Raw genomic sequence first — 24790 nt, forward strand, 5'->3', positions numbered from 1 at the left:
CCAATTGTGGTGAAAATTTGACTGTGAGTACCAGACGGCGTGTATTTAAATGCAAAACAGGAAAACATAAAACTTTCCATTTAAATAGCATGTTATTTATGGTCTACACTACCCTTCAAAAATTTGGGGTCAGCAAGTTTTTTTTTTTCATATTAATGTAATTAAATTAATACTTTCTTAAATTCAGCAAGGATGCATTAAATTGAAGTAACAATAAAGACATTTATAATGTTACAAAAAATATCTATTTTAAATAAAAACTAAAATTAACTTTTTGTTCATCAAAGAATACAAAAAAAAAAAAAAAAGCTTAACAGTTTCCATATAAATATTAAGCGGCACAACTGTTTTCAACATTGCTAATAATATGAAATGTTTTTAAGCACCAAATCAGCATTTTAGAATTATTACTAAAGGTTCATTTTTGTAATGAAGACTGGAACAATTGCTGTTGAAAATTCAGCTTTGCCATCACAGGAATAAATTAGATTTTAAAATATATTTTTTTTTATCTGAAATTGTAATAATGTGTCACAATATTACTGTTTTTACTGTGTATGCGTTCTCAATATCTGCATTCAATATAAGTTTTACACATTTTCATGAATATTTGATAACATGTTCACTTCTGATCTTCAACTTCATCTCCTTTTCCATGAAAAAGCCGCCAGCTATTAGATTGAACAATCTATATCATATTAGATGACTGATTTTAGAATCTTAATTGTATATTGTATAATCATGGTGTAGTACATACTTTGATGCTTGAAACAAAGGGGTGCTTATTTTTATTATTTATTTATTTATTTATCGTGTGGTAAGCTCTGCTGTGACATTTCCCTTTGGGATTAATAAAGTCAATCAAATCAATGCTGGTTGAAAGTAGTCTCTTACGTTCACCAAGGCTGCATAAATTTGATCAAAAATACTGCCAAATATTATTGCAATTTTAAATATTTATTCAATATTAATACATTTGAAAATGTCAAATTTCTGTAATGGCACAGCTGAATTTTTATCATCGATTACGCCACTCTTCAGTGTCACAACATCCTTCAGAAATCATTGTAATATGCTGCTTAACATTTGTGGAAACAGTGATACATGTTTTATCAGGATTCTTTAATGAATAGAAAGTTCTAAAGAACAGAATTGATTTGAAACAGAAAATACTTTGTAACATTATAAATGTTGTGACTTATACTTATCAATTTACTGTGTTCTTGCTGAATAAAAGTATGAATTTCTTTCAAAACAATTCGACACTGAACATTGTATATGTGGTGGCACGCATTTCACGGGATATTGCAAAGTACGGCGGCCTGTACACATCATGATCAACACACACCTGAGAGCTTGTTGTGGTAGAGAAACTCCATCTGCAGCCTCTGGGATGCTTTCTGAGCCAGTAGATACGGGGTGGAGTACTCAGGTTCACCGGTTGCACACATCACATCCGCCCCACTGAAAACCAGGGCCATGGTTTGCAAGATGTCAGGGAGAACCACTGCTGCACACAGCGCCTTCGGACACACACACGCAACAAAACACGTTGTATGAACACGACTGAGCATCAGTGATAGGAAGAGCACAGCAGCACGCAAAGACTACACTGAAACTGACAGCACATGATGAATTAACTAACAACATTGTCAAAGTACCACTCCTTTTGTGGCTATGAAAAACAAACATTTGTTGCGTGCAGCTTTACTTGGAATCTTGGTACGGAATAACATTGACATTGACAGGAAGCGAAGCATCCAAAGAACGAATGCAGTCAGTCCAATTAAAAAGAGATGGAGGGGGAAAGAGTCAATAAATACAATAGTGTGTGTCTCTGAGAGCGAGAGAGAGAGAGTGTTGGCGGGAGTAATTCAGTCGAACACTGCTTTCATCTAAAACAGTCCGATCCAGCCAAGCTATCGATCTCCCTCAAACAAGCTAGATCCGCTGGAGAACAAGGACACGGAGACAGTAAACCACACACATACACATATATGTACAGAAAAATTAAAACATCTCAGACTAGGCTACTAGTGAAAAGTATTATATAACTTCAAATAATTTTCTTTTTTTTCTTCACTACCAATATTTTTTTTTTAAGAAATTACTTTTAAGCAAGGAAATGATCGTTTAAACTGTTACAAAAAAAATGTAATGTGAATTTTGAATAATTCATTGAAGAACCCTGAAAAAATATATATCATGTTACTACAAAAATATTATGCAGCACAGCTGTTTCAACACTGTTAATAATACGTTTCGTGAGCACCAAATCAGTATATTATAATGATTTCTGAAGGATCATGTGACACTGGAGACTGAAGTAATGACAGAAATAAATTACATTTTAAAATAGAGACTTATGCTCACCAAAAAACCCAAACTTTTGATTGGCAGTATATGTTATAAGCATAACAAGGAGTAAAAAGCCGAACTGGAAAAATAAATAGATAACATGAATATCAGAATATTTCTTTCTTTTGGTTTGTCTCTTTTTAAATGATAGCAACACTTGCCCTGCTTTAACTCCACAAGTTTTGTGTCATCCTAATGATCATGTTCTCCAGCATGATATGAGATGTACGCACAGTGACAGTTACTTACTTGATGACAATAATGACAATACTAAAATTAATTTAGAAAAAATAAATGAAGATAATTTAATATTTTCTATTCATAACTTTTATTTGCTGTATTATATATCTGCTCTACAAGATTAAAAACACCAGTTTCCTTTCATATGGTGACCTTATAAAGTTCTTCCAATGACATGAAACCCAAGGGCGTCCATGTCCTTAGTGTACATGTTCTCTAGGTCACATTTGCTGAAGAGACTTTCTGGAGGTCACAGATTTTAATTGGAGTTGTTGACTATAACCCAGATAAAAACACACACACATATACATACTCTATATAATCAAACAAATAGAACATAATGATAAATTGTGCTACTGATGGCAAAGACTGAAATAAAATTCAGCAGCCGTCATTCTAGTCTTCAGTATCACATGGTCCTACAGAAATCATTCTCTGATTTGGTATCATTACTCATTATTATTGAAAAATATATGTGCTTAATATTTTTGTGGAGACCAGCCTATTTTTTTTTACATGCAGGCTTTGATGAATAGAAAGTACAAAAGAACAGCCTTTATTAAACAGATTTTTTTCTGTAAGATTCTAAATGTCTTTCCTGTCACTTTTGATCAAATGTATGTGTGTGTGTGATGCCATTAAGATGCCTTCTTTTATATGAAATGCCATTAAGATCTATCATGGTGGGGACTTCTATCACACTGAGCAAATAATAATTCTCATCTGATAAACCTGACCTTCACACAAACCTTTCTGCATTTTAACATTCATTTTCACATTAATTTGCATGCTTATTAAGCAGTTAAACTTTGGCTGGGCCCAACAATGCAGGCACTTTTAGGTTTTTACTCTTCCAAAGAACTTCTTCTGAATTGTTGTTATATCTCATAAACTCAAAACCTCTGCCTGCCAGGCTGACTACTGCTCGAAACTTCGGGCTGAACGAAAGTATCAGACAGGAACTAACATGAAAACTTAAAGACATACATCACATCAGGGCTTAAACAAAAACTTTGAGAACAGGGAGGATTTTTCTGGAACATTCTGTTTGTGTCTGTCCCAGACGTTCTCTTCCATTTATAATCTAATCTCACCTCTGTATGTACCTGCACTATATTCTTTATCTTCCTCTCGACTCTCTTTGTCTCTCTCTGACACACGCACACAATCATATAACTTTTTCAGAAAAACCCCTGAAAACTCCCCAGCGCTGCTCTCATCTCACACACACGTAATCCACAGTTCCAATCCTCTCTCCCTTTCTCGCTCCCTCTCTTTTGCCCCCCTCTCCAGAAAACAAAAGCAGGCTTGATCTGTGTTAGTGCTGGCGGTGAGGAAAAACAGCATCTTTTAGATTAGGAAAGAGAAAAGCGGACAAACTCAGTAGTAGAAGCAATCAAAACACACACAAAAATACAGCCTAATTATGAATTATGCACAGGAAATCCTGTTAACTCATCACACTCCCATTATCAGCCGTTCAATTTCTTTGTCAAGAAAAAAAGTTTTTTCTGACTGTAACTTTATAGCACTTTGATTGTAGTTGCATTATATTGTGCTATGCAAAAAGATTTAAAGCAGAATATTGGTTTTAACACAACCTTGGCAACCTGCACTGAAAACTAATGCGAGCAAGTTACCATGGTAACCCTAATTTACACCTGGGCTACCAGGTGAGCCAGAGGAACAACAGACATACACACACACACACACACACAGCGACCAACATCTCTAGTCCTAATGGGCCTTTTAATGAGGTAGAAAAAAAATAACACCAAGCCAAAGGCCAACATTAGCACACAGGCTCTCTCACACACACCTTGTTGAGTTCCTCTTGAGTGTTTAGACCTTCTAGAACTTTCTTGTACTTCCTCTTTTTGTACTTCCTGCGAATAAAGGATGCACGCTGCTCCAGCGATGGCTGCTTGCAAAGTTCCTCCTCTGGGGAAAGATTTGCTTCCCAGAAGCTGTTGGAATTTTTATTCCCAACGTCTAAAAACAGCTGAACAGAAAGACAGAACGTGAACACAATGTATTTCACTCAAAAGGTAAGATAACCCAAAAATGAAAATTCTGCCATAATACTCACCCTCATGTCATTATAAACCCAGACTTTTGCTCAAAAATCATCTTAAGATATTTTTAATGAAACCTTTCCATCCCTCTATTTCTTCATGGAATGGATTTTCAATGGAGGGACAGAAATCTCTCAGGTTTCATTAAAATATCAGTAATATTATAGTATAGGGACCAATTCTCACTACTAACTATTTGCTTATTAGCATGCCTATTATTAACATATTGGCTGTTTATTAGAACTTATAAAGCACATATTCTGCATGACCATAATCTACATCCCTAATCATTCCCAATACCTAAACTTGACAACTACCTTACTAACTATTAATAAGCAGCAAATTAGGAGCTTATTGAGGCAAAGGTCATAATTAATGGTTTGTCGATAGCGAGAATTGGACCTTAAAATAAAGGGTGACCAAAATATCTTCCTTTGTGTCTCAAAGATAAGCAAGAATCTTAAGGCTTTGGAATGATATCAGAGTGAGTAACTATAAATCAACAGATTTTACATTTTCGAGCGAACTATCCCTTTAAAATCAATATGTAAGAAGTGACTACCACAACAGATCGGTACCTCAATGAGCTCGTTGGTCCATATGCTGCTGTCTAGCTTCATACTGCGGACCTTCGAGATTCCAGGTCCCAGGGATCGATGCTGACCTGGAAACAGATACTGATCTGAACTATTCACATCTAAAACAGACAATGTTAATTTAATGGTCAAAACTTCCTGTTAACTGAAAGTGTCCTGCTTAACCTCAAAACTGAGCACAACTTCACACTAAACGGTATTAAAGCAACGACTCGTATGACACACATACAGACAGAGTCACACTCATTATACATTTTATCGTATCCTTCCCAAGCACTCTTTTCTCCAGCCTGCCACAGCTATAATTGCAAATGAAAGGCGCGAAAAAGCCATTAATTGCTAATGAATCATAAGTAATTAATTGTGTTTGTTGGTCTGCGCATTTATTTCGCTGAACTCCAGGCACTGTTGTAGTCGTTGTTTATGCAAGAAACAGATGAATTAAACATGGCAGGGAGAAACACATATTTGAATATGGAGTGTGTGATTTTCCGGCATAATTAGTAGCATTTTAGAGTACCAGTTTGCCATCAAAGATCATTAGAGCCGCCTGAGAGCCGACGGGACTAAAGATGCTTTGTGTACGTGTTCGTGTGTGTGCATTAAGGGCACTAGTTAAGGGTTTTGTTAATTCCATCTAAGAAAACTTCTAAGACAGGAAAGTACCTTAAACACAGCGTTTGCTTCAATGAAACCTTATTTAAAGCATCAAGAGAACAAAAACCATCAGAAAAGTGGAGAAATTTCTCTTTGTTACCTTATTTGAAACTACTAAAAGAAAGGAAGAGTAAAAAATGTGCATAGCGGGAGTTTCTATGGTAACCGTAGCCTCACTTGAGGAATGTCTCCAATCACAGAGTTCGATTTAAAGAGCTTATCGCAATTACACGTGTAAAGAAACAGACAAACCCGAATGTGTGTCACACAGCCAGGGACGTTGATTGATATCAGAGTGTGTCAGGGGAAAAAAAAGAAGTGGGAACTTTAGATAAGTATTATAAATGTGAAGATAGATCGTGAGAAAGAGGAAGTCGCTTCACCTGTGTCTCTCTCTTTCACACGCTCTCTGTCTCCCACCGAAGACAATTTGCTCTCATTTAAACGTTAGCTGTTCGTTATATTCCCAGTATTTTGCTCTCGCTCTCCTAATTGTCGGCTGCAGGAGCGCAGCTAATTAAAGTGTCTGTGCCATAGATCCCATGAAGGCTGTGGTGCACATTTAGGGAAAGCATCTCCCTACTCAATGGCTTATTCAGCAGCCGTTTGCACACGTTCTGCCACTGGTTCCTCCTGTAATGTGACCTAATGTAACATTAAATGGCTGTGTAACTGAAATAATGAGTTAATTTATAGTGTCGGAGGGTGGTCAGAATAATCTCAGCAACCACAATATCGGGAAAAAGAGCAGAGGAACTGTGGAGAGATGGAGTAAGATGGCTATGAAGAATATTTAGTCTGTATCTGTAAAAGACAAATAATGGATAAATAGAAATCTGCTTGTGTGTTGTTTTGTCACTCTCTATGATGTAACAACTGTTCTTTACCACACGTTTGTCAAGTTTTTTATCTGTCCATGCTGAACTGCGATGTAACGTGACACAATCACAGCCAGTGAGAAGTTATTTAATATGTCCAGTTACAATTGAGATTTTAATTTGTTGCTTGAAAGAAGTCTCTTAAGATCACCAAGGCTGCATTTATTTGATCAAAAATACAGCAAAAACAGAAGAATTCTGAAATATTTTTTATAAATTAAAATAGCGGTTTTCTATTTTAATATATTTAAAAGTGCAATTTATTACTGTGATGGTAAAGCTGAATTTTTAGCAGTCATTACTCCAGTCTTCAGTGTCACATGATCCTTCAGAAATCATTCTAATATCCTAAATTGGTGCACAATATTTTTATTAACTTAAAGGAAAATCCTTTGTTTGATTTTGTTTAGTTTAATTTGTCTTTGCTTAATAAAACTATATTTCTTTAAAAATAAAATCCCACTGATACTAAACTTTTCAACAGTAGTGTTTTGGAACCAGTTTACACAGAAGACACAGGAACCAAGCACACTTGCGTTGCTTCATGCTTTGGAGTGTGTGGTTAAGACATTGTGTTTTTCATGTTCCATTCCTGTTGTGTTTTTTCTTGATCTGTTCTTTGTGTTCATAATTGTTTCTTACCAGCACAATTCTTGCAGATGACCACACACAGGTTGATGGAGGCCCATTCCGGCTCAGGAGCCTGACAGTCAGCACACTTCCTGTTGGACTTGTTGAACCAAACCTTCTCCAGCACCTCGTAATTGCACAACGTCTCTACGATGGACTCCTGAACTGCTTCTATCCACTCCTCTCTCTCACGCTCTGACTCCACTGTGAAACTGACACAAATGATACAAAGCTCTTACATACATGCTATTAGACCAACTACACATTAAGTATTACTGTAGGTGATTTAAAAAAGGCAATCGCTTGTCTCTTTAAAGCAGTCTTGACTCTCATTGGCTGTCCACGTTTTTATCATTCATCAGTTCTGAAAGTAATTCCAGCAATATTGTTCCTCTGTGCCATTATTGTTATAGTTGTGCTGTGGAAATTTAGAACGATTTTTAAAAAATATATCTTTCTCATTATAGTGATTGCCCTTGGTGTAAACCACTGTCTGGTGAATTTTCGTGGGCAAAATCCAATCATTTTTAAAGAAAATTACACAGCCAGGAATATCCTGTGAGGGTGAAAGATTGCCCCATACAGATTTCACATAGGGTTCAGTTGGTCATATGAATTTGCACATAGTATTGCCCTTTTATGAGACTTTTATGGTGCTTCTGTGTCCTTTTCGAAGCTTAAAAGCATTCATTGTGATCGCATGGAAAAGAGCTATTAACACATTTTTCAGAATTTCTTATTTTGTCTTCCACGAAAGCAAAAAAGTTCTAAGGTTTAATTATGATATGAGGGTTAGTATAATGAATGACACACTGCAAAAAATGGCTCATCTTACTTAGTATTTTTGTCTTGTTCCTAGTCAAAATATCTCAAATTAAGATATTTAATTATTTAAGATTACAAAAAACTAAATTAAGTGCATTTTGCTTAAAACAAGTAAAATTATCTGCCAGTGGGGTAAGTAAAATATTCCCTCACTGACATATAATTTGACTTGTTTTAAGCAAAATGCACTTAATTTAGTTTTATCCCCTGGAAACAAGACTAAACATCTTAAGTCATTTTGCTTAACTAGTAAAAGTATCTTGATTTAAGAATTTTTTATATTTTGACTAGAAAAAGACAAAAATACTAAGTAAGATTAGCCATTTTTTGCAGTGCAGAATCCACATTCTGGGGCTAAACTACTGGATTTGTGCTTCAACTTAAAGAGATACTGACAAATTTTAAGACAGGACCTGAAATCCCTCACCATCAGCTCTCTAAGCACTAACTCAAATATGGAAAGAGTGTGTGTGTGTGTGTGTGTGTGTGTGTGTGTGTGTGTGTGTGTGTGCATGCTGGAAGTTCTATTTGCTTCATCCTGGCCTAAAACCCAACAGTTTAAGTCCCACTGGGCCTAGGTCAAGTACTAGACAAATAACAATGGTGAACACCACTTTTTAAATGTTCATTATTGCATTATGATTGGCAGTGATGAGCCACAGTGCAGTCCAAATCTAAAAACTAGTAATAGCTCTGAATCCGCTTTCCATTTCCATTATGACCCCCTCTACGCCCATTATTTTAAATGAGCACAGAGACCTTGATACGTCATTTCTGAGAAAAATTCCAATCATTTTGGCAACAACTAATACTAAATAGTCGTCCGGCCTCATATCGCTCAGCGTTTAGAACGCAACTACAAACAGATCAATATTCTGTCCTGTCCACAAAAACAAAGCTAGGAGATAAAGAGGAAAAATCTTTAACAATGCGCACCAGCCAAAGAAAGAGAGCAATAGCTTTTCATTGTTTGTTGTTGTTATTGTAGTGTCTTTTTTTTTAGCCGGGGAACTGCATCAGCCATAAAAGGATCATTAAAAAACAAACACAAAAACATCTCATCGATTAGGCCTCCGCAAATGGCTGCTTTGTTGGAAACATCAGCTTGTGTGGGGTCACAGGTGAGCGATGCCTGTACTGTACAGCCGTTATAACAGAGCTGATATTTACAAAAAAAAAAAAAAAGAGCGAAAGAAGAAGAAAAAACAGATCAATAATGAGTGCGCTTCAGATGGATAGTATCAGAGCAGCAGGACAGTCATAATGAGAGAGTGGCTGCTAGAAAATAACACAGCAGGCAACAAACTCTGAAAAAAAAGATACTAAAAAGGCTCAAAAAGGAGAAATCGACAGTTTCCTCTGCCTTTAATATCTCACACTGTCCAGCTATGCAAGCACTCAATTTCATTATAAACAGCCAAAAAAGTTTCAACTATTTGACACTAATATTTTTGCAAAGTTCAGCTGTTTAATCTATATTTTATTTTGGTTGGTGCAATCACTTATACAAAGATGTAAATCTCCTAGAAGAACACCTTAATAAATGAACCAAGAATGTAATAGTAAGCAAAAATGTAATAGTTTACTCACTTCAGGATTGGTTAAAACAATGTGTACAATTCTACATACAGTTGTGAGAAAAGTTAATGAATACTTGGCATTCTAGGAATCTGGAGTTTTGTAGGAATGGCTCAGAAAATTTTATTTTCTATAATGTTACAAACATACACTCACCAGCTACTTTATTAGGTTCACCTGGTCAACTGATTGTTAATGCAAAAATATAATCAGCCATTTATGCAGCAACTCAATGCATTTAGGCATGTAGACATAGTCAAGAAGATCTGCTGAAGTTCAACCCGAGCATCAGAATGAGGAAGAAAAGTAATTTAAGTGACTTTCAATGTGGCACGGCTGTTGGTGCCAGATGAGCTGGTGTGAATATTTCAGAACCTGCTGATCTACTGGGAATTTCACGCACAACCATCTCTAGGGATTACAGAGAATGGTCAGAAAAAGAGAGAATATCAAGTGGGTGGCACTGGCAGTTCTGTGGGTGAAAACGCCTTGTTGATGCCAAAGGTCAGAGAGTGACCAGACTTCATTCAATCATTGTAATAATGTAAATATCAGAATCCGATTTACTTGAATTCTGAATGTTGAATGTTTCATTTTTTCCTCAATATTTAGCAATCTGATGCAATTTTGGATGTTCATGAAGTCATTTGGAATTCACTGGTGCCTAAATAAGTTTCAGGCCCTGAAGCAGAAAAGGCAGCTTCATAATATTATACACCCTCCAGCATAGTTTAACTTTCGCATGAGATTTTGGAGTAAATACAGCATTTTGTTTTCTAGAAGATATACATTTTATATTCTCTGGATGTAGTTTGAGGACTCGTCAGCATGTTCTTGAACTTAGGATTGTAAGGATTGCACACAAATGTAGAAATAGTGTTTTATCCAGGAGTAACCTGCCTGACTCTGGACTATGGGGGCCTAAAATATCCTTTCAAAATTCCTCTCAGACTTATGTGCTTCAAAAACTCTTCTTCTAAGTTTCTCTGAAATCTATTTTGATCCACCTACATTGCACTTGAAAACAATGCAATTGTGAAGAGCAGATCAACAAAAGTTTTTAAATGGGAGATTAGGTCAATCCCACACTGGAACAGCAATCGCCTTCTTTTCAGAACTCACCTTAGAGGTTTGCATATTATTTGTCAATTATTTAACATTTTTTCAATATGACTATGCTTCAAACAATAGTGAGTTGACGCTGTCCACACAGGCAGGTTCTTAAATGAACCATTTATTTCTTAGCGTGAAGAACATTTCAATAATCTGAAGAGCTTTAGCACATTAGAAGGTAGCACATTAACCTCATAGGTGATTCATTTTAAATTATCTATAAACAGTAACTCAGTATCTCAAAAATATTGCTCCTCGTTAATAAAACACACACACACACAAGGGACTTAAATAATGCTCACAGTAGTGATCCCAACATCACCATAGTACAGTATTTTTTTATAGAGAAAGAACTGAATAAAATACTTTTATAATTAACAATGTTTGGCTAGAGGATAAAATGCTCTGGTTAAGTAGGTAAGCAGCACACTATGGTATTAAAAAGTCTATATACTATATTACACAAGCAACAATGCAATTTTTATTAGAAGTTAATTTCCTGAATAACTATTCTGCAAATGAAAGTATATGAAATATTAAAATGTTTATGTAATCAGAACCTGTATTTGAAATTTATAGCATCTCTGAACTCATAATCTGGAGGCGTTTGTGTAAATAAACTATTATTTGCACTAAGGAAACTTAATCCTCCAAGTTTGACCTTGAATGAAACTTTGATGATTTTTTAGCATAAAGTAATATTAAGAAAGTCCAGGTAAGAAGCTTAACTCCGTTTGAAGGTCATCTGAAATCTCTTTAAAACAACATGCTAATATTTTATTTTGATAAGAGATTTTATTTTTTTTCTGGCCTTATGCTAATATAAAGTATATAATATTTTAGCAGTTTACCAGAAGGATTTGAAAGGTGTAGTGATCTCAAATCCTTTCCTCTCAACTTGTTTGACACACGCAGCCGTCAGGTCCACCACAGTGATGGCCAGCCCAGTATTAAAGTCCTGTGAAGAACCAGCATAAACATCAAAACACTCAGTTTTTCATATCCATTTTTTTTAAATTCCAACATCAGAAACTAAAATAAAGAAATGAACATAGTAGAGCAAATAAAGCAGATCAGTCACTGCTATGTGAATGGACCAAAGCATTCACAGTCAGACTTTCAGTGTGTCTGTTTAGAAGCAAGGAATAAAAACTCTATGCTAACTATAAAAATCGTACAAATGCAAGGACACTGTTATGTGAGAAGGGTCAAAGGGAGCACAGAACAGACACTGAGCTCACTGGAGGGTGAATACCTGCTGATCCATTGATCAGAGTCTGAATGAATGACAAAGTTTATTTCACACAAGAATAAACAGGAAACACAAAACAAACTTTCTTTACAGACTTTACCAATTACTTCAAGGGCAATGACAATATGAAAACCTCTCAGAGGAACAAGGGATGATTCTGGGAGGAAAGAATATGGGACAAGAAAAAAAACGAGATGGCAACATATAAAGATTACTGTACAGCCCTTTCAAGTATGTTGTGTGAGTGCAAGTAGCCCTTTTAATTTTATTATTATTATTATTATATTTTACTTACAATTTAAGTCATGGGCAACTTCAAAACACTATCAAATAAACAAAAAAATGTTTTAAAATAACTCTTCAGTTTATTGTGTAATATTAAAGGGATGGTTCACCCCAAAATGAAAATTCTGTAATTAATTACTCACCCTCACCTTCGTTCATCTTGGGAACATAAATTAAGATATTTTTGATGAAATCTGAGAGCTCTCTGACCTTGCATAGTCAGCAACGCAACTGCAATGTTCCCAGACCCAGAAACGTAGCAAGGACATCGATAAAATAGTCCATGTGACATCAGTAGCTAAACTTCAATTTTGCGAAGCTACGAGAATACTTTCTGTGTGCAAAGAAAACAAAAATAACAATTCTGATACTAATTCTTCTCCCTGAGTTACTGTCTTCCGCCATTTCGGAAAGTACATAATCAGTGTTGTTTACATTCAGCATGTTGTGCGCTTTCTCCTGAACGTAAACAACGCTGATTACATTGATTACGTTCTGGGGAAAGTGTGTGCATGCATCATGGTAATTTCCAAAATGGTAGAACACTGGGACTGGGAATATTGCAGTTGCACTGCTGTCTGTGCAGGGTCTGAGAGCTCTCAGATATCATCAAAAATATCTTCATTTGTGTTCCAAAGACGAACGAAGGTTCACCCATTTTTGGGTGAACTAACCCTTTAAGAAATGTTAGTCTAGTTTTCTTTGGTTTACAGGAGACCTGAGTGCCTTTTAAGTAAACCAAGCCAAACAGCAATTGTACTTGACCGCTTTGTGAAAAGCATCAGCATTTGACATTTTGATAATGACTCCTTTTGTGTTTTGAGTGTCATGAGGGCTGGTTTTTCAGTAAAAGCAGAAAGATATGAACTTAATTGGACAGACCAAATCTAGTGAATATGTGATATCTATCCCAGCGTTTAAGACACACTTGCTTTTACATGCAAGAATCTAGCAAACTGACAATCAAACCTATATTTTCTATATTTCCCACCAAGCATTAAAGTTTTTATTGTAATTATTGCAATAATTTCACAGTCAATTTTTACAACCCTCATCCTTCCCTCCCGAACCTATAACAAAAGTGTCCCTCGCGGGTCAAATTGACCCGAAGACCCTCAACGTTACACTTTTTTTTCAGTTCCCAAAAAAATTTGTCTATTTAAAAAAAAAAATTCGAATTATTTATGCAGGTTTTTTATTATTTTTGGTGACTTTTTTATTTTATTTTCCTTAAATTCCAGATTTTTTAAAATGGAAATTAGCATATTTGCATACATTTTTTCACCAAAAAAACAAACAAAGACACAATTTCTACTTTAAACATCATTATCCATCAGGAACTAGGTCACTCAGTGTCTCTGAGGCCATCTGGCTGGGAAAAAATGACAAAAAACTGCATTTATAGTTTCAGCCACTAGATGGGCCTATTGAACCCCATGGAGATTCTCAACTGAGCTCAGAAAGTGAAATCTTGAAAACTACACCAATTTAAGGCTTCATTTAGCTTTCAGATATATATAAAAACATTTTAAAAATATTTTGTAAAAAAAAAAATTATAAAATAAAAAATTATACTGTATTTTAATCCAAACATGCATATCCATAAATTTTCATAAATATGTAATAAATATAAAAGATCAATTTAAAAATATAAAAATGATATCAAATCATTGGTCTTTACCTCATCACTCAAATTTAACTGTGTTTGGTCAAAAAAAAAAAAATCAAAATGATATTCATTTCCCAGCAGAAACATTATTTATGTTATAATGTATGTCTATGGGAGTGTGTTTGTTTGTGTGTGTGTGTGTGTGTGTGTGTGCCTGTTTTTTTCACACCCACTTAACATCTTCGAATCCACTCCAATTTTTTGTGTGTGTTCCCGGTGCAAGTGTGACAAAAATCCTGAAGTCTCGGATCATAACGATCAACGCTCGATTTTTAAAAAATCTTTGAAAATCAGTTTCGGGTCGTTTTGACCCGAGGGATGCATGAGGGTTTTAAATGAAATGTAAAAACAGCATAAAGACAGCATTTATTTATTTGTATTTTTTTTTTAGTGGCATCTTTTTTTATGACTGAAGGCTCTATGATGTGTAGGAAACTCTTCTAGATAGATAGATCTCACACTAGCGATAACAGTGATAACAGTATTACACAAGCTTAAGTGTTGTCGCCTGCCACTTTAAATACTCGAGCTCATTAAAGTTGTGTGGTTTCTTATTGACTGTCACTGATTTTATCATTTATCAGCTGGAAAAAGCAGTTATCTATTCTCATAACTGTTAATAATTTATAGTTAATAGTTATCATCACAGTTATCATCCTTAGTCTTTAGACTTGTCTTTTAATAAGAATTCAGAATATTTCTGAAAAATATCTTATGGATGGAAATTAACTTCTTGTATCATAAGTGCACTAAAATCTTTGAGTCAACCATCTCTGTCACATTAATTAAAAGGAAAATTCCCTCAGAGAGACTCGAAGGTATAGGTTCACATGCCTAATATAAGAAGACAGAGTTAGGTGTGAACAGGAGGTGTGAATAAAGTTAGAGGTAAAAAGGAGAGAGTGCAAAACCGACGCAATGATGAACACATAACCGCAGAGTTCATGACCAGAGCAAAACATTGAAAATGCATCCCTATAGAGCTGACAAAAGAGCTGAATTACCCATAATAGACCCTGAGATCATTCATTTCTGTTTCTTTCCTTATTTTACATGATAACTTTTTGTCCCTTTATCATTTCTTGCTTTTATGTTGTCCACAATATTTCAAAATAAAAGGCTGTTACAAGCCTAGTGGAATGCCTTGCACAGCACAACAAAGGCAGTTGCCTTCCCATTAAGCATTTTAAATAAAATAAAACAACATAAGTGACAAATGACCATTTGGAACATTTTACATATACATAAAGAAGGTTTCATATTTTTAACGGTAAATTTCCATTCAATTAAACCAATTTTCTCACTACTTTTATGTAGACATAGCATATTTATTTTGCACAAATATATACAATATTTTGTCTTTCTTTGTGCTGGATTGTTTAATTGTTTTCTTTTCCCTGAGCTCATAGCAATAGAATTGCCTTCTCTTTCAAGGATACTTTTCACAGATCAAGTGGGTTGAATGCCATGTTACAGGAGTTACATTTGCGTTTTAGCAACCTGGATTTAAAAAAGAAAAATCCTTCACCTGCATATGCACTTCAATTATTGTTTGTCCCAGTACATGCATTCTGAATGTTGCATAGCCCTGATTTAAAAACAGCACAACAAAACTGAACAAAGAACAGGGGTCTTGAGACGTTTTTCTCAAAGTTGAACTAGATTCAACTTGATATGGTGTATTAAAAATGCAGCACATTCAGCCCAGCCTACACTGTACTGCAGTGAAATTAGATGTTTATTAGAGATGCATTTAATTTTCTAATGGCAAACCAACTAATTGTACTTTTAGACTTTAAACATTAGCCATCAGAGAACCTTTGAAGTGGCATTCCAGTATCCATGTGTTTGGTCTTTTTGTGTTCTTTGCTTTGGAGCAAACAGTTTAAGTAAGGAAATAAAAAAATCGATGTAGCACTAAACCGTAGTGGCGTCACATGACTTGGGCTTGCCTGTTAGGTTGACTTTCATTACTTTGGGGAAACATCATGGCCTGACCTCAGAGGAGAGAAGGGCAGCACACTTCATCCTATCCAAGATGGGAAGGGGGAAAAAACCAGCGTCCTGGGCAGCTCGTTCATCTTGTTAAATTAAATACTCCACTTCACTGAACATGAACCGAGCTACCCACCACCACACCTTTTTCCTCTCTCTCCATCTCCTTCTCTCCACCTTTATGCTCCTTTGTGTTTTCTTCATCCCTCAACAGCCACTGCTGTCTTCACCTCCTTCTGTTATCCCTCCGTTCTTGTCTCTCTGCCCAGTTCCTCCTTCACTCCCTCTTTCCCTCATTCCATTTCTTTCCCCCATGCCCTCCTTTCCTCCATTGCCTCCCGTTTCGCTCACCACTTGTCGGAGTGATTGCCACGGAGAGGATTTAATGCAAAAACAATACAATCAATTTCCATTTTCACTGCTCTCTTTCTTTTTCTCTCTCCCGCATGCTAAATCGGCTGCCGAAAAACAATTTCCTAGCAGAATGAAGACAAAGATGTTTGCTTGTGCTAATAAGGAAAATAATGAAAGACAAACAGAGATGATAAAGTGTGTGTGAGCGTGTGTGCCGCCTATTCATACAGGATAACATTCTCAGCTTAATCTCATTTAAAACTGAGACCAATTGGGCATAGATCACATATACATGCGTGTGAAATGTCAAGGCTTGTGTGTGCATTGTAATAACTACACACTCAGCATATGGGCTCATTCACATAGGAGGAAGCACAAAACGGACGTCACATACTTTAAAACATGAAGTGTGAAAGTTTCAGTTATTTCACTACTGTGAGAAAACAGTGTCCAACTATCTCCACACAAACAAAAAGGGTAATAAGGAAAATCTAAGTAATTCAACAGAGTAATAAAGTTTAAATAGATATAAATAGAGTTTACAGACAGACAGACAAGAGATTGACAAGAGATTGACTTATAGACACATACAGATTGGATGAAGCTTAGCAGTGAAGTTTGAAGGTAGACAGACAGAAAGATAGATAAACGGACAGATGGATAGATAGATGGATGGACAATTATATACACAAAAACAAAGGAAGAATAAGAAAAAAAAAAAAGATATAAGAGTAATAAAGTAATGGAGTTTACAGAGAGATAGACAAGAGATGGATAGGCAGACATACAGACTGGCCGAAGCAATGGTTTAGCCACTGAGACAGAAAGATACAAACAGATAGATAAAGAAACAGACAGACAAGAAGTAAATAGATGGACATACAAGCTGGCCGTTTGACGTCAAACAGACAGATAAATAGATAGGTTGGGAGACCCTGCACATGATTGTTGAGGTGTGGTAATTATTTTAAACTGGTGCGGGCAGCAGCAGTATGAATCATATCAACATTTAACCATGTCAAAATAAAACAATACACATATATAGATCTACCTGGTCTGTTTTACAGAGTCTGAAGCTGGTTCCCATGAGGCTGAAGTAGACTCTTCCTTTGAGGCCACGCAGCTCGACATAGCCACTCTTGTTTGTGTTATTTTTGCGAGGCTGATGGGAAATGGAGGGCTGGGAGATCACAGCAGACTGGAGAACCTCTAGCCAATCCTGACGTTCTCCTTAGAGGGAAGACAGAAGATGGAGGGAGGTAAGAAGAAGAAGAAGAAGTGTGGAGGAACGCTGCAGTCTGTTTGATGTACATTAGTGAATGTGCAGGTATGCATGCGCGTGTGTGGAGAGACACCATGCCATGGGAATAAAAGGGAAGGAAAAGTGTCTAATATTATTGTTATACTTTATAAACTTTCAAATCTGCAAACAAAGCAGGTATGCAAAAGCCCCTGTGCCTCATTGCATTGTATCTGCCTGTGTGTTTGTGTATGCGCGTGTGAGATGGGGGAAGGAAGCCTGTGAGGGTTCTCTTGTGCTGTGTTTAAATAGGGCTACAGGGGCTTGCACAAATTCATTGCGAGCACACACACTAGCCAAAAAACATTAACAGCTGGATACTCTTATCCTCTGCAGGTCTACAGCACCTGCCACATCTAGAGAGAGAGAGAGAGAAAGAGGGTAAGAGAAAGAGAGAGAGTGAGATCTCATTTCATTAAAGGTGAGTGTTTTTGTGAACAGTGTCCTTTGGACAAGGCAAAAAAAAATTGCCTGTAGTCAGCAAAAGAGTTGTGCACAGCAATGTAAGTGTTGGTGCATTAGATATATAATCACATTTAAGTTTAGTTTGCGTAGTCATATCTATCCAATTCCACTTATTCTATATACCAACTCAATTTTGTGTCAATACTAGGGTTGTCAGTTGACTACATTTTTAATTGTGATTAATCATAATTATTTGTTAATGAATTGAGTTCATTGTTAAGGAAAGAACACAATATGTTAATATGTTGGATTAAACAATAACACTCATATGTGTCCTGCATATGCATAAACTAAAGACACCCGAGAAAGGTAGGTTTTTGGTTAATCTCACTCACACATCTCATTCTGTATTCCTCACACTGCCCAAGAAATGCAAAGACTGAAATTAAAACCTGCAATAATGAGATAACATAACAACTTTGCTCACACTTAATGGACATGTGTAAAGCGGTTTTGCAAGACTGCTGCTTGCGAGTTTCACTCGTAGGTGATAATTAAATAACACCATAAAAAAGTATAAATATGATTAAATCCATTAAGAATATTTTCTCAATTTTTTTATTGATTAATTTTAGTTCTCAAGGAGGATAAGCATGATCCTCTTTTTATAAGCAATACATTTTGGGATCAGTAAGAAATTAATATTTTTATTCACCAAATATGCATTAAATTGATCAAAAGGGACACTAAAAATATCTATAATGTTATATTTATAATGTTAATGTAATAAAGTATTTCTATTTCAAATAAATCCTTTTCTTTTCAACTTTCAATTCATCAAATAAACCTTAAAAAATGTATCATAGTTTCCACAAAAATAAACAGCACAACTATTTTCAATATTGATAACTAGAATAAATGGTGTTTATAACGTTAATGATGAAAAAAAAATTCAGAAGAAAATTCATTTTTAATTGTAACAATATTTCACAATATTCCTGTAAATTTGATCAAGTAAATGCAGCCTCAGTGAGCAAGAATTCTACAAAGACATTTTAAATAAAATTGTACTGACTCCAAACTTTTGAATGGTTGTGTAAAAATCACATTTAGTTTCAGGTGACTAATGGCAGATTATATAGACTTCCTCAAAAAAAAAAAAACAGCATTAAACAATTTTAATTTACTTTGACAGCTTTAGTTATCTCTGAAAGTGACCATGGCTTCAACGCATCCTCATAGACAGTTACTAACTGCACTTTACTTACAAAGTTCCAAACCTCGAAAATTGGTGGCTGCAAAAGATATTCTTCCCCTTTATCCATGAAAAACTTGTTACTCCCAAAATATTACACTCTATTTGAAAGAAGAGGCCTGCATAGCTGAAGACTGTCCAAGAAAGAGTACACAGCAATGAATGTTTGCTCACTCGCACACACACACACATCTAAATGATCTCAGTGTGCTTGATCTCTAACACTAATTCTCATTCTTATCTTTTGTGCTCATCCCATAACCACCCACTTCCAGCTCTTTCATTCACTCACTCATTCTCTCTCTCCTCCTTACTTGTGTTTATCTTAAGATTGATGACTCTTTCAGACTGCTATAAAGCTGTTTAAAGATGCATGAGCAGATCGGACCAGCGCTCTCTCTCTGTCTCTGATTCTTTCTTTTTTTTATGGTGGAAAGTACAGTTAAATGCATGCCTAAACTGACTTCCCTCAGAGTAATTTACTTACCATGGGTCAGAGGTCATCACACAAGAGCTGGGTATAAAGTAGGTACTGAGGAGGCCATTATTTGCTGATATTCTGGGACACTATGGCACACAGCAGTGCTATTAGCCTCAGATTTACCACAATAATTGCAATGGGGAAAGCACAGGCTGTGTCAATAACATGGTAATTGATTGGCTCATGGTGAACTCCTCATCCTTGCATTGACCATTTTACTGCAAGATGTCTAAAAAAGCTAAATTATCTTACCAGTCTTAATGGCAATGAGAAAGTCAAGTTGCTCCATTTACTAATAATGACAACTAATATATATGACATACTTAGGTCTACAGACATACAGTGGCCACAGAAAGTACTTGGAGATTCATGGCACACAAAACTACAAATATTTTCACCAAAAAGTAGCACAAAATCATACTAAAATGCTATTATTAATGAACTAGCTGTAATATTAAAGTAACACTCTCAATAAATCAGGACTAGAACTAACCTTCAGAGTAGAGACCTGCACTCCCGCGGGAGTACCGCGGGACCCAACGCAACAGGGTGCGGCGCGGGACAACTCTCGATGGGCGGGTGCAGGCAGGAAGACACTCGTGTGTATGTGTGTGTGTGTGCGGGATGTGGGAGAATAAAATGATTTGCGGGACTCCCGCAAAATAGAAATTATCTAAACATGAACATATACATTGTTATTTACAGTGGGGGGAAAAAATTATTTGATCCCCTGACAAAGAAATGATCAGTCTACAATTTTAAATGGTAGGTTTATTTGAACAATGAGAGACAGAATAACAACAAAAAAAATCCAGAAAAACAAAGTTATAAATTAATTTGCATTTTAATAAGTCAAATAAGTATTTGATCCCCTATCAGTCAGCAAGATGTCTGGCTCCCAGGTGTCTTTTATACAGGTAAGGAACTGAGATTAGGAGCACTCTCTTAAAGGGAGTGCTCCTAATCTCAGTTTGTTACCTGTATAAAAGACACCTGTCCACAGAAGCAATCAATCAATCAGATCCCAAACTCTCCACCATGGCCAAGACCAAAGAGCTGTCCAAGGATGTCAGGGACAAGATTGTAGACCTACACGAGGCTGGGATGGGCTACAAGTCAAGTCACCTTTATTTAAGCCTATATACAAGACCATCGCCAAGCAGCTTGGTGAGAAGGTGACAACAATTGGTGCGATTATTCGCAAATCGAAAAAACACGAAATAACTGTCAATCTGTGGAGGGAGCTGAAGGTTCGAGTTGCCAAACGTCAGACTCGAAACCTTAATGACTTGGAGAGGATCTGCAAAGAGGAGTGGAACAAAATCCCTCCTGAGATGTGTGTAAACCTGGTGGCCAACTACAAGAAACGTCTGACCTCTGTGATTGCCAACAAGGGTTTTGCCACCAAGTATTAAGTCATGTTTTGCGAAGGGGTCAAATACTTATTTCACTCATTAAAATGCAAATCAATTTATAACTTTTTTGGAAATACGTTTTTCTGGATTTTTGTTGTTGTTATTCTGAATCTCACTGTTAAAATAAACCTACCATTAAAATTGTAGACTGATCATTTCTTTGTCAGTGGGCAAATGTACAAAATCAGCAGGGGATCAAATAATTTTTTTTTTCCCCACTGTATCTGTCGCACAAAAGCAAAAAGAACAACTAGTATTAACATTAAAATTATTAACATAAGCAAGCTAGGCAGAGTTTCTATTTATAACACGTGTTTAAAAGGTTGTGCAATGTAGCCAATCACAGACTCAGCTGTTGATTTCTGGAACGCAATGGCCAATCAGAGGTGATGAAGTTAGAATCCACTCACAGCAGTGCTGAAATTTGCGTGCTCGCCTCACGAATCCTCTCATTTTAACACACGAAGTGTAGACATTGTGAAAGATTCATTGTGCATATGTTCATTGTGTTATAACAGAGCTTTATGAGATCGCAATGAACCGAGATGTCAGCTTTTAGTGATAATAAACGAAGCACTGGTCGTATTCTGCCATGCCAAACCATGCACGCAGCAGTCCGTGCCGTGCTTTTCTGTTAAAAATAACAGCAGTTTGTGAATGTTGATGCTTAGCCTAAATAACAAATATTTTATGCTGGGATGTTGTGGAGCTTAGGAGATGTTACAGAACCATTTCATGTAAATTTCTTCAATGTACTGCAAAAAAATCTATATAGATTACTTTTATGCAGACTTTTGCGGGCAGGAGCGAGACAAAACATGAATGTCGCGGGCGGGAGCAGGACCAGATAAGATATATTTCTGGGGGATATATTTCTGAAAAATCCATCCCGCGCAGGTCTCTATTTCAGAGCCACTAAATGCTAACACAGTTTTAAATTGATCCTGAATTGCAGTTAAAGTACCAGACTACTCCTTAAACACCACAAGCATCTCCATTAAAACCATAATCGGCCTTTTCACAGTCTTTAAATCAGGCTTCATTGCAGCTTATAATGAATATTAAGAAAAATATCCCATAAAATACAAATGGTGTGGCAACTATATGCACCAACAGGGTGTTTACTGTACATATTAAATCTACAGCGGTCATCATCATCATCATCATAGTCGTCGTCGTCGTCTCGGTTGTTTTAGCTCTGTGTCATAATATTGTGATCTCCTTGAGTCTGGCTGGCTTCCCCTCTCTCTTTCACTCTCTCTGATTCAGTGTGGAAGATCTACTCAGAACATCTTATCTTATAGCAGAGATGGTAACGCGATAAAAATATAAGTGAAAAGATGATAAAAGATCAAGAGTGAGAGTGGGAGTGAATTGGTTTAAAAGAGATTAGCAGAGGGGGATCGAAACGTGAGAGAGACAGAAAAGCAGAGGCTCACCTTCTTTCTCTGCCCGAAACACAAAGGTTCTTACAGATGTGACCACCTCAAACTTGTTTTCACCCAGAGCACGAACTTGTTTAACTGCTGAAATAGGTATCAGGCCCTTCGAGTACATCTCCTGCAAAGAATGAGGGAGACAGAAAAATAATTCATAGCACAAAGTGCATATGGACAGATTACAAACTACCAGTCACAAGTCTGGACACAATAGACTGAATTTATGTCTCTCATGATCTCAAAAACTTCTTTCTTTCTAAAGGCTTAGTAAAACAAAACACAAAATGAAACCAAATAAAAAGCTGATTAAACAAAACACAACACTAAACAAAAAACAAACAAAACGAAACACCCATTTTGGATGAATTGGTTCAAACTAAAGGCTAACAAATAACACAAAGAAAATCCAAAAAAAGCAAACAAAAACAAAACAAAAGCATAAAAAACAAAAGCAAACTTCCAAAAACAAAACAAAACCAAACAAAAAGCTAACAAAACAAAAAACTAATTTTATATATATATATATATATATATATATATATATATATAAACTTGATTGATAGTGTACAAACATATTGCAATATCACTCTCATACACTGTTTCCAACAGGGACCTCAATCCAGTTATAATGCTTCTGCTTTATATAAAAAAGAAAAGAGGGACTGAGTCAAGCACACTCTCGCACACTCAAGCAGGCCTGATTCCTAATGCCAGTCCCCAGCTAACAGGCTCGGCACTCCAGTATTTATAGTCTGATGTTTTGTAGGGAGAGATGAGGGAAACAGAGCTAGTTGTTTAGAGAAAGGAGTGTTTGGTCTCTCTGTGTGCTTCAAACCAACATAAGCCTCCAAAGCAGCAGTAGAGCTCTGTGAGACCTCCTTTAGTCTACAGAACTCATACACAGCACTCCAGCCGCTCTGAAACAGCAGACTGTGATGGATAGAAAAGGGCAAATACTGTGGAGAACGGAAAATGAAGAGGAAGGAGGAAAGAGAGACAGGAGCTCTGTTCCAAAACCTAGCGTGTAGCCTACGCAAATAACATTTTAGGCAGCATAGGTGACAAGTCTGTTCTATAAGATAGACATTTTAATTAAGCAATCCTGTTAAATATTAAGGTAGGTTATATTGTGAAGGCGGCAATTCCAAAAGTGGTAAAAGCAAGGTACACCATCAGTTGAAAAGTAAAGGGTTTGTAAGTTGAGTCTTATAGAGTGCTATTTGTATAACACACGAGTTGCGTCTGTGTAGGTCATTCCAAAACACTCGCTTTTCAGTAAAAAGACGTAAGCGATGTAGTTCGTTTGGTTTAGAAATAAAGCTAGAGTGAACGACAAAGACAGGGGAAAAAGGCAAGGGAAAAGATTCATTTGTCCATTTCAGTTGGCTGTTAATTATTATGATGACCTTGCACTATTTCTAGAACTCGTCCATACAGAAATAGAAGAGAAGATTTAGTGAGGGACCCCCTCCTCAGCTGGCGCAAATGGAAGAGGTAATGCCAAAGATAGACAGTAAGAGAGCGGATGAGGGAGAGAAAGCGAGAAAGCAGAGAGAATGAGAAAGAGAGAGGTATATGATAGCTTGGGGATTGCTTGATAGAGAGAGAATGAGTGAAGAACCAAGGGATCAAAGATGAGGAGCTCACAAAGCAGAGGGAGCGTAAGATTGCGAGCAAGAAAGAGAGAGAAAGTGGGGTCAGAGAGATCGCCATCTCTTCAAATTAAGGCAGCATGTTAACAACGATGGCTGCAGCTAACCCTAATTATGGTAGGGGGCAGCCATCACCTCTCTCCGGGATTTCACTCCTCGCTCACTCTCTCCAATTCTGCATCCTTCCCACCGCCGAACTCGCCGGCATATTAATGAGACTTCCTCTGTCTAAAATCTGGACAGCAGCAGATGAGAGGAAAGGGGGATAAAAGTGAAGAGGTATGCATGTTTATAGGAAGCTAAGTGGCAATAATGAGGAGCTCTCTAAGCTGCCGTTA

At 36.5% G+C, this 24790-nt stretch overlaps 1 protein-coding gene across 2 annotated transcripts in view; it reads right to left on the reverse strand.

The window, feature by feature from the left end:
- Positions 1–24790, reverse strand: part of arap2 (ArfGAP with RhoGAP domain, ankyrin repeat and PH domain 2) — a 91358-nt gene that overhangs the window by 40473 nt on the left and 26095 nt on the right. For both annotated transcript variants that reach the window (XM_058781777.1, XM_058781779.1), the window contains exons 8-14: positions 22801–22921; positions 17557–17735; positions 11802–11908; positions 7447–7646; positions 5252–5337; positions 4418–4600; positions 1349–1523 (exon numbers count right to left, since the gene is read on the reverse strand). In XM_058781777.1, the coding sequence (XP_058637760.1) occupies positions 1349–1523; positions 4418–4600; positions 5252–5337; positions 7447–7646; positions 11802–11908; positions 17557–17735; positions 22801–22921 (1051 nt within the window). The remainder of the gene's footprint in view (positions 1–1348; positions 1524–4417; positions 4601–5251; positions 5338–7446; positions 7647–11801; positions 11909–17556; positions 17736–22800; positions 22922–24790) is intronic.

Source organism: Onychostoma macrolepis, chromosome 07 (assembly GCF_012432095.1).
Source record: "Onychostoma macrolepis isolate SWU-2019 chromosome 07, ASM1243209v1, whole genome shotgun sequence".
NCBI lineage: Eukaryota > Metazoa > Chordata > Actinopteri > Cypriniformes > Cyprinidae > Onychostoma > Onychostoma macrolepis.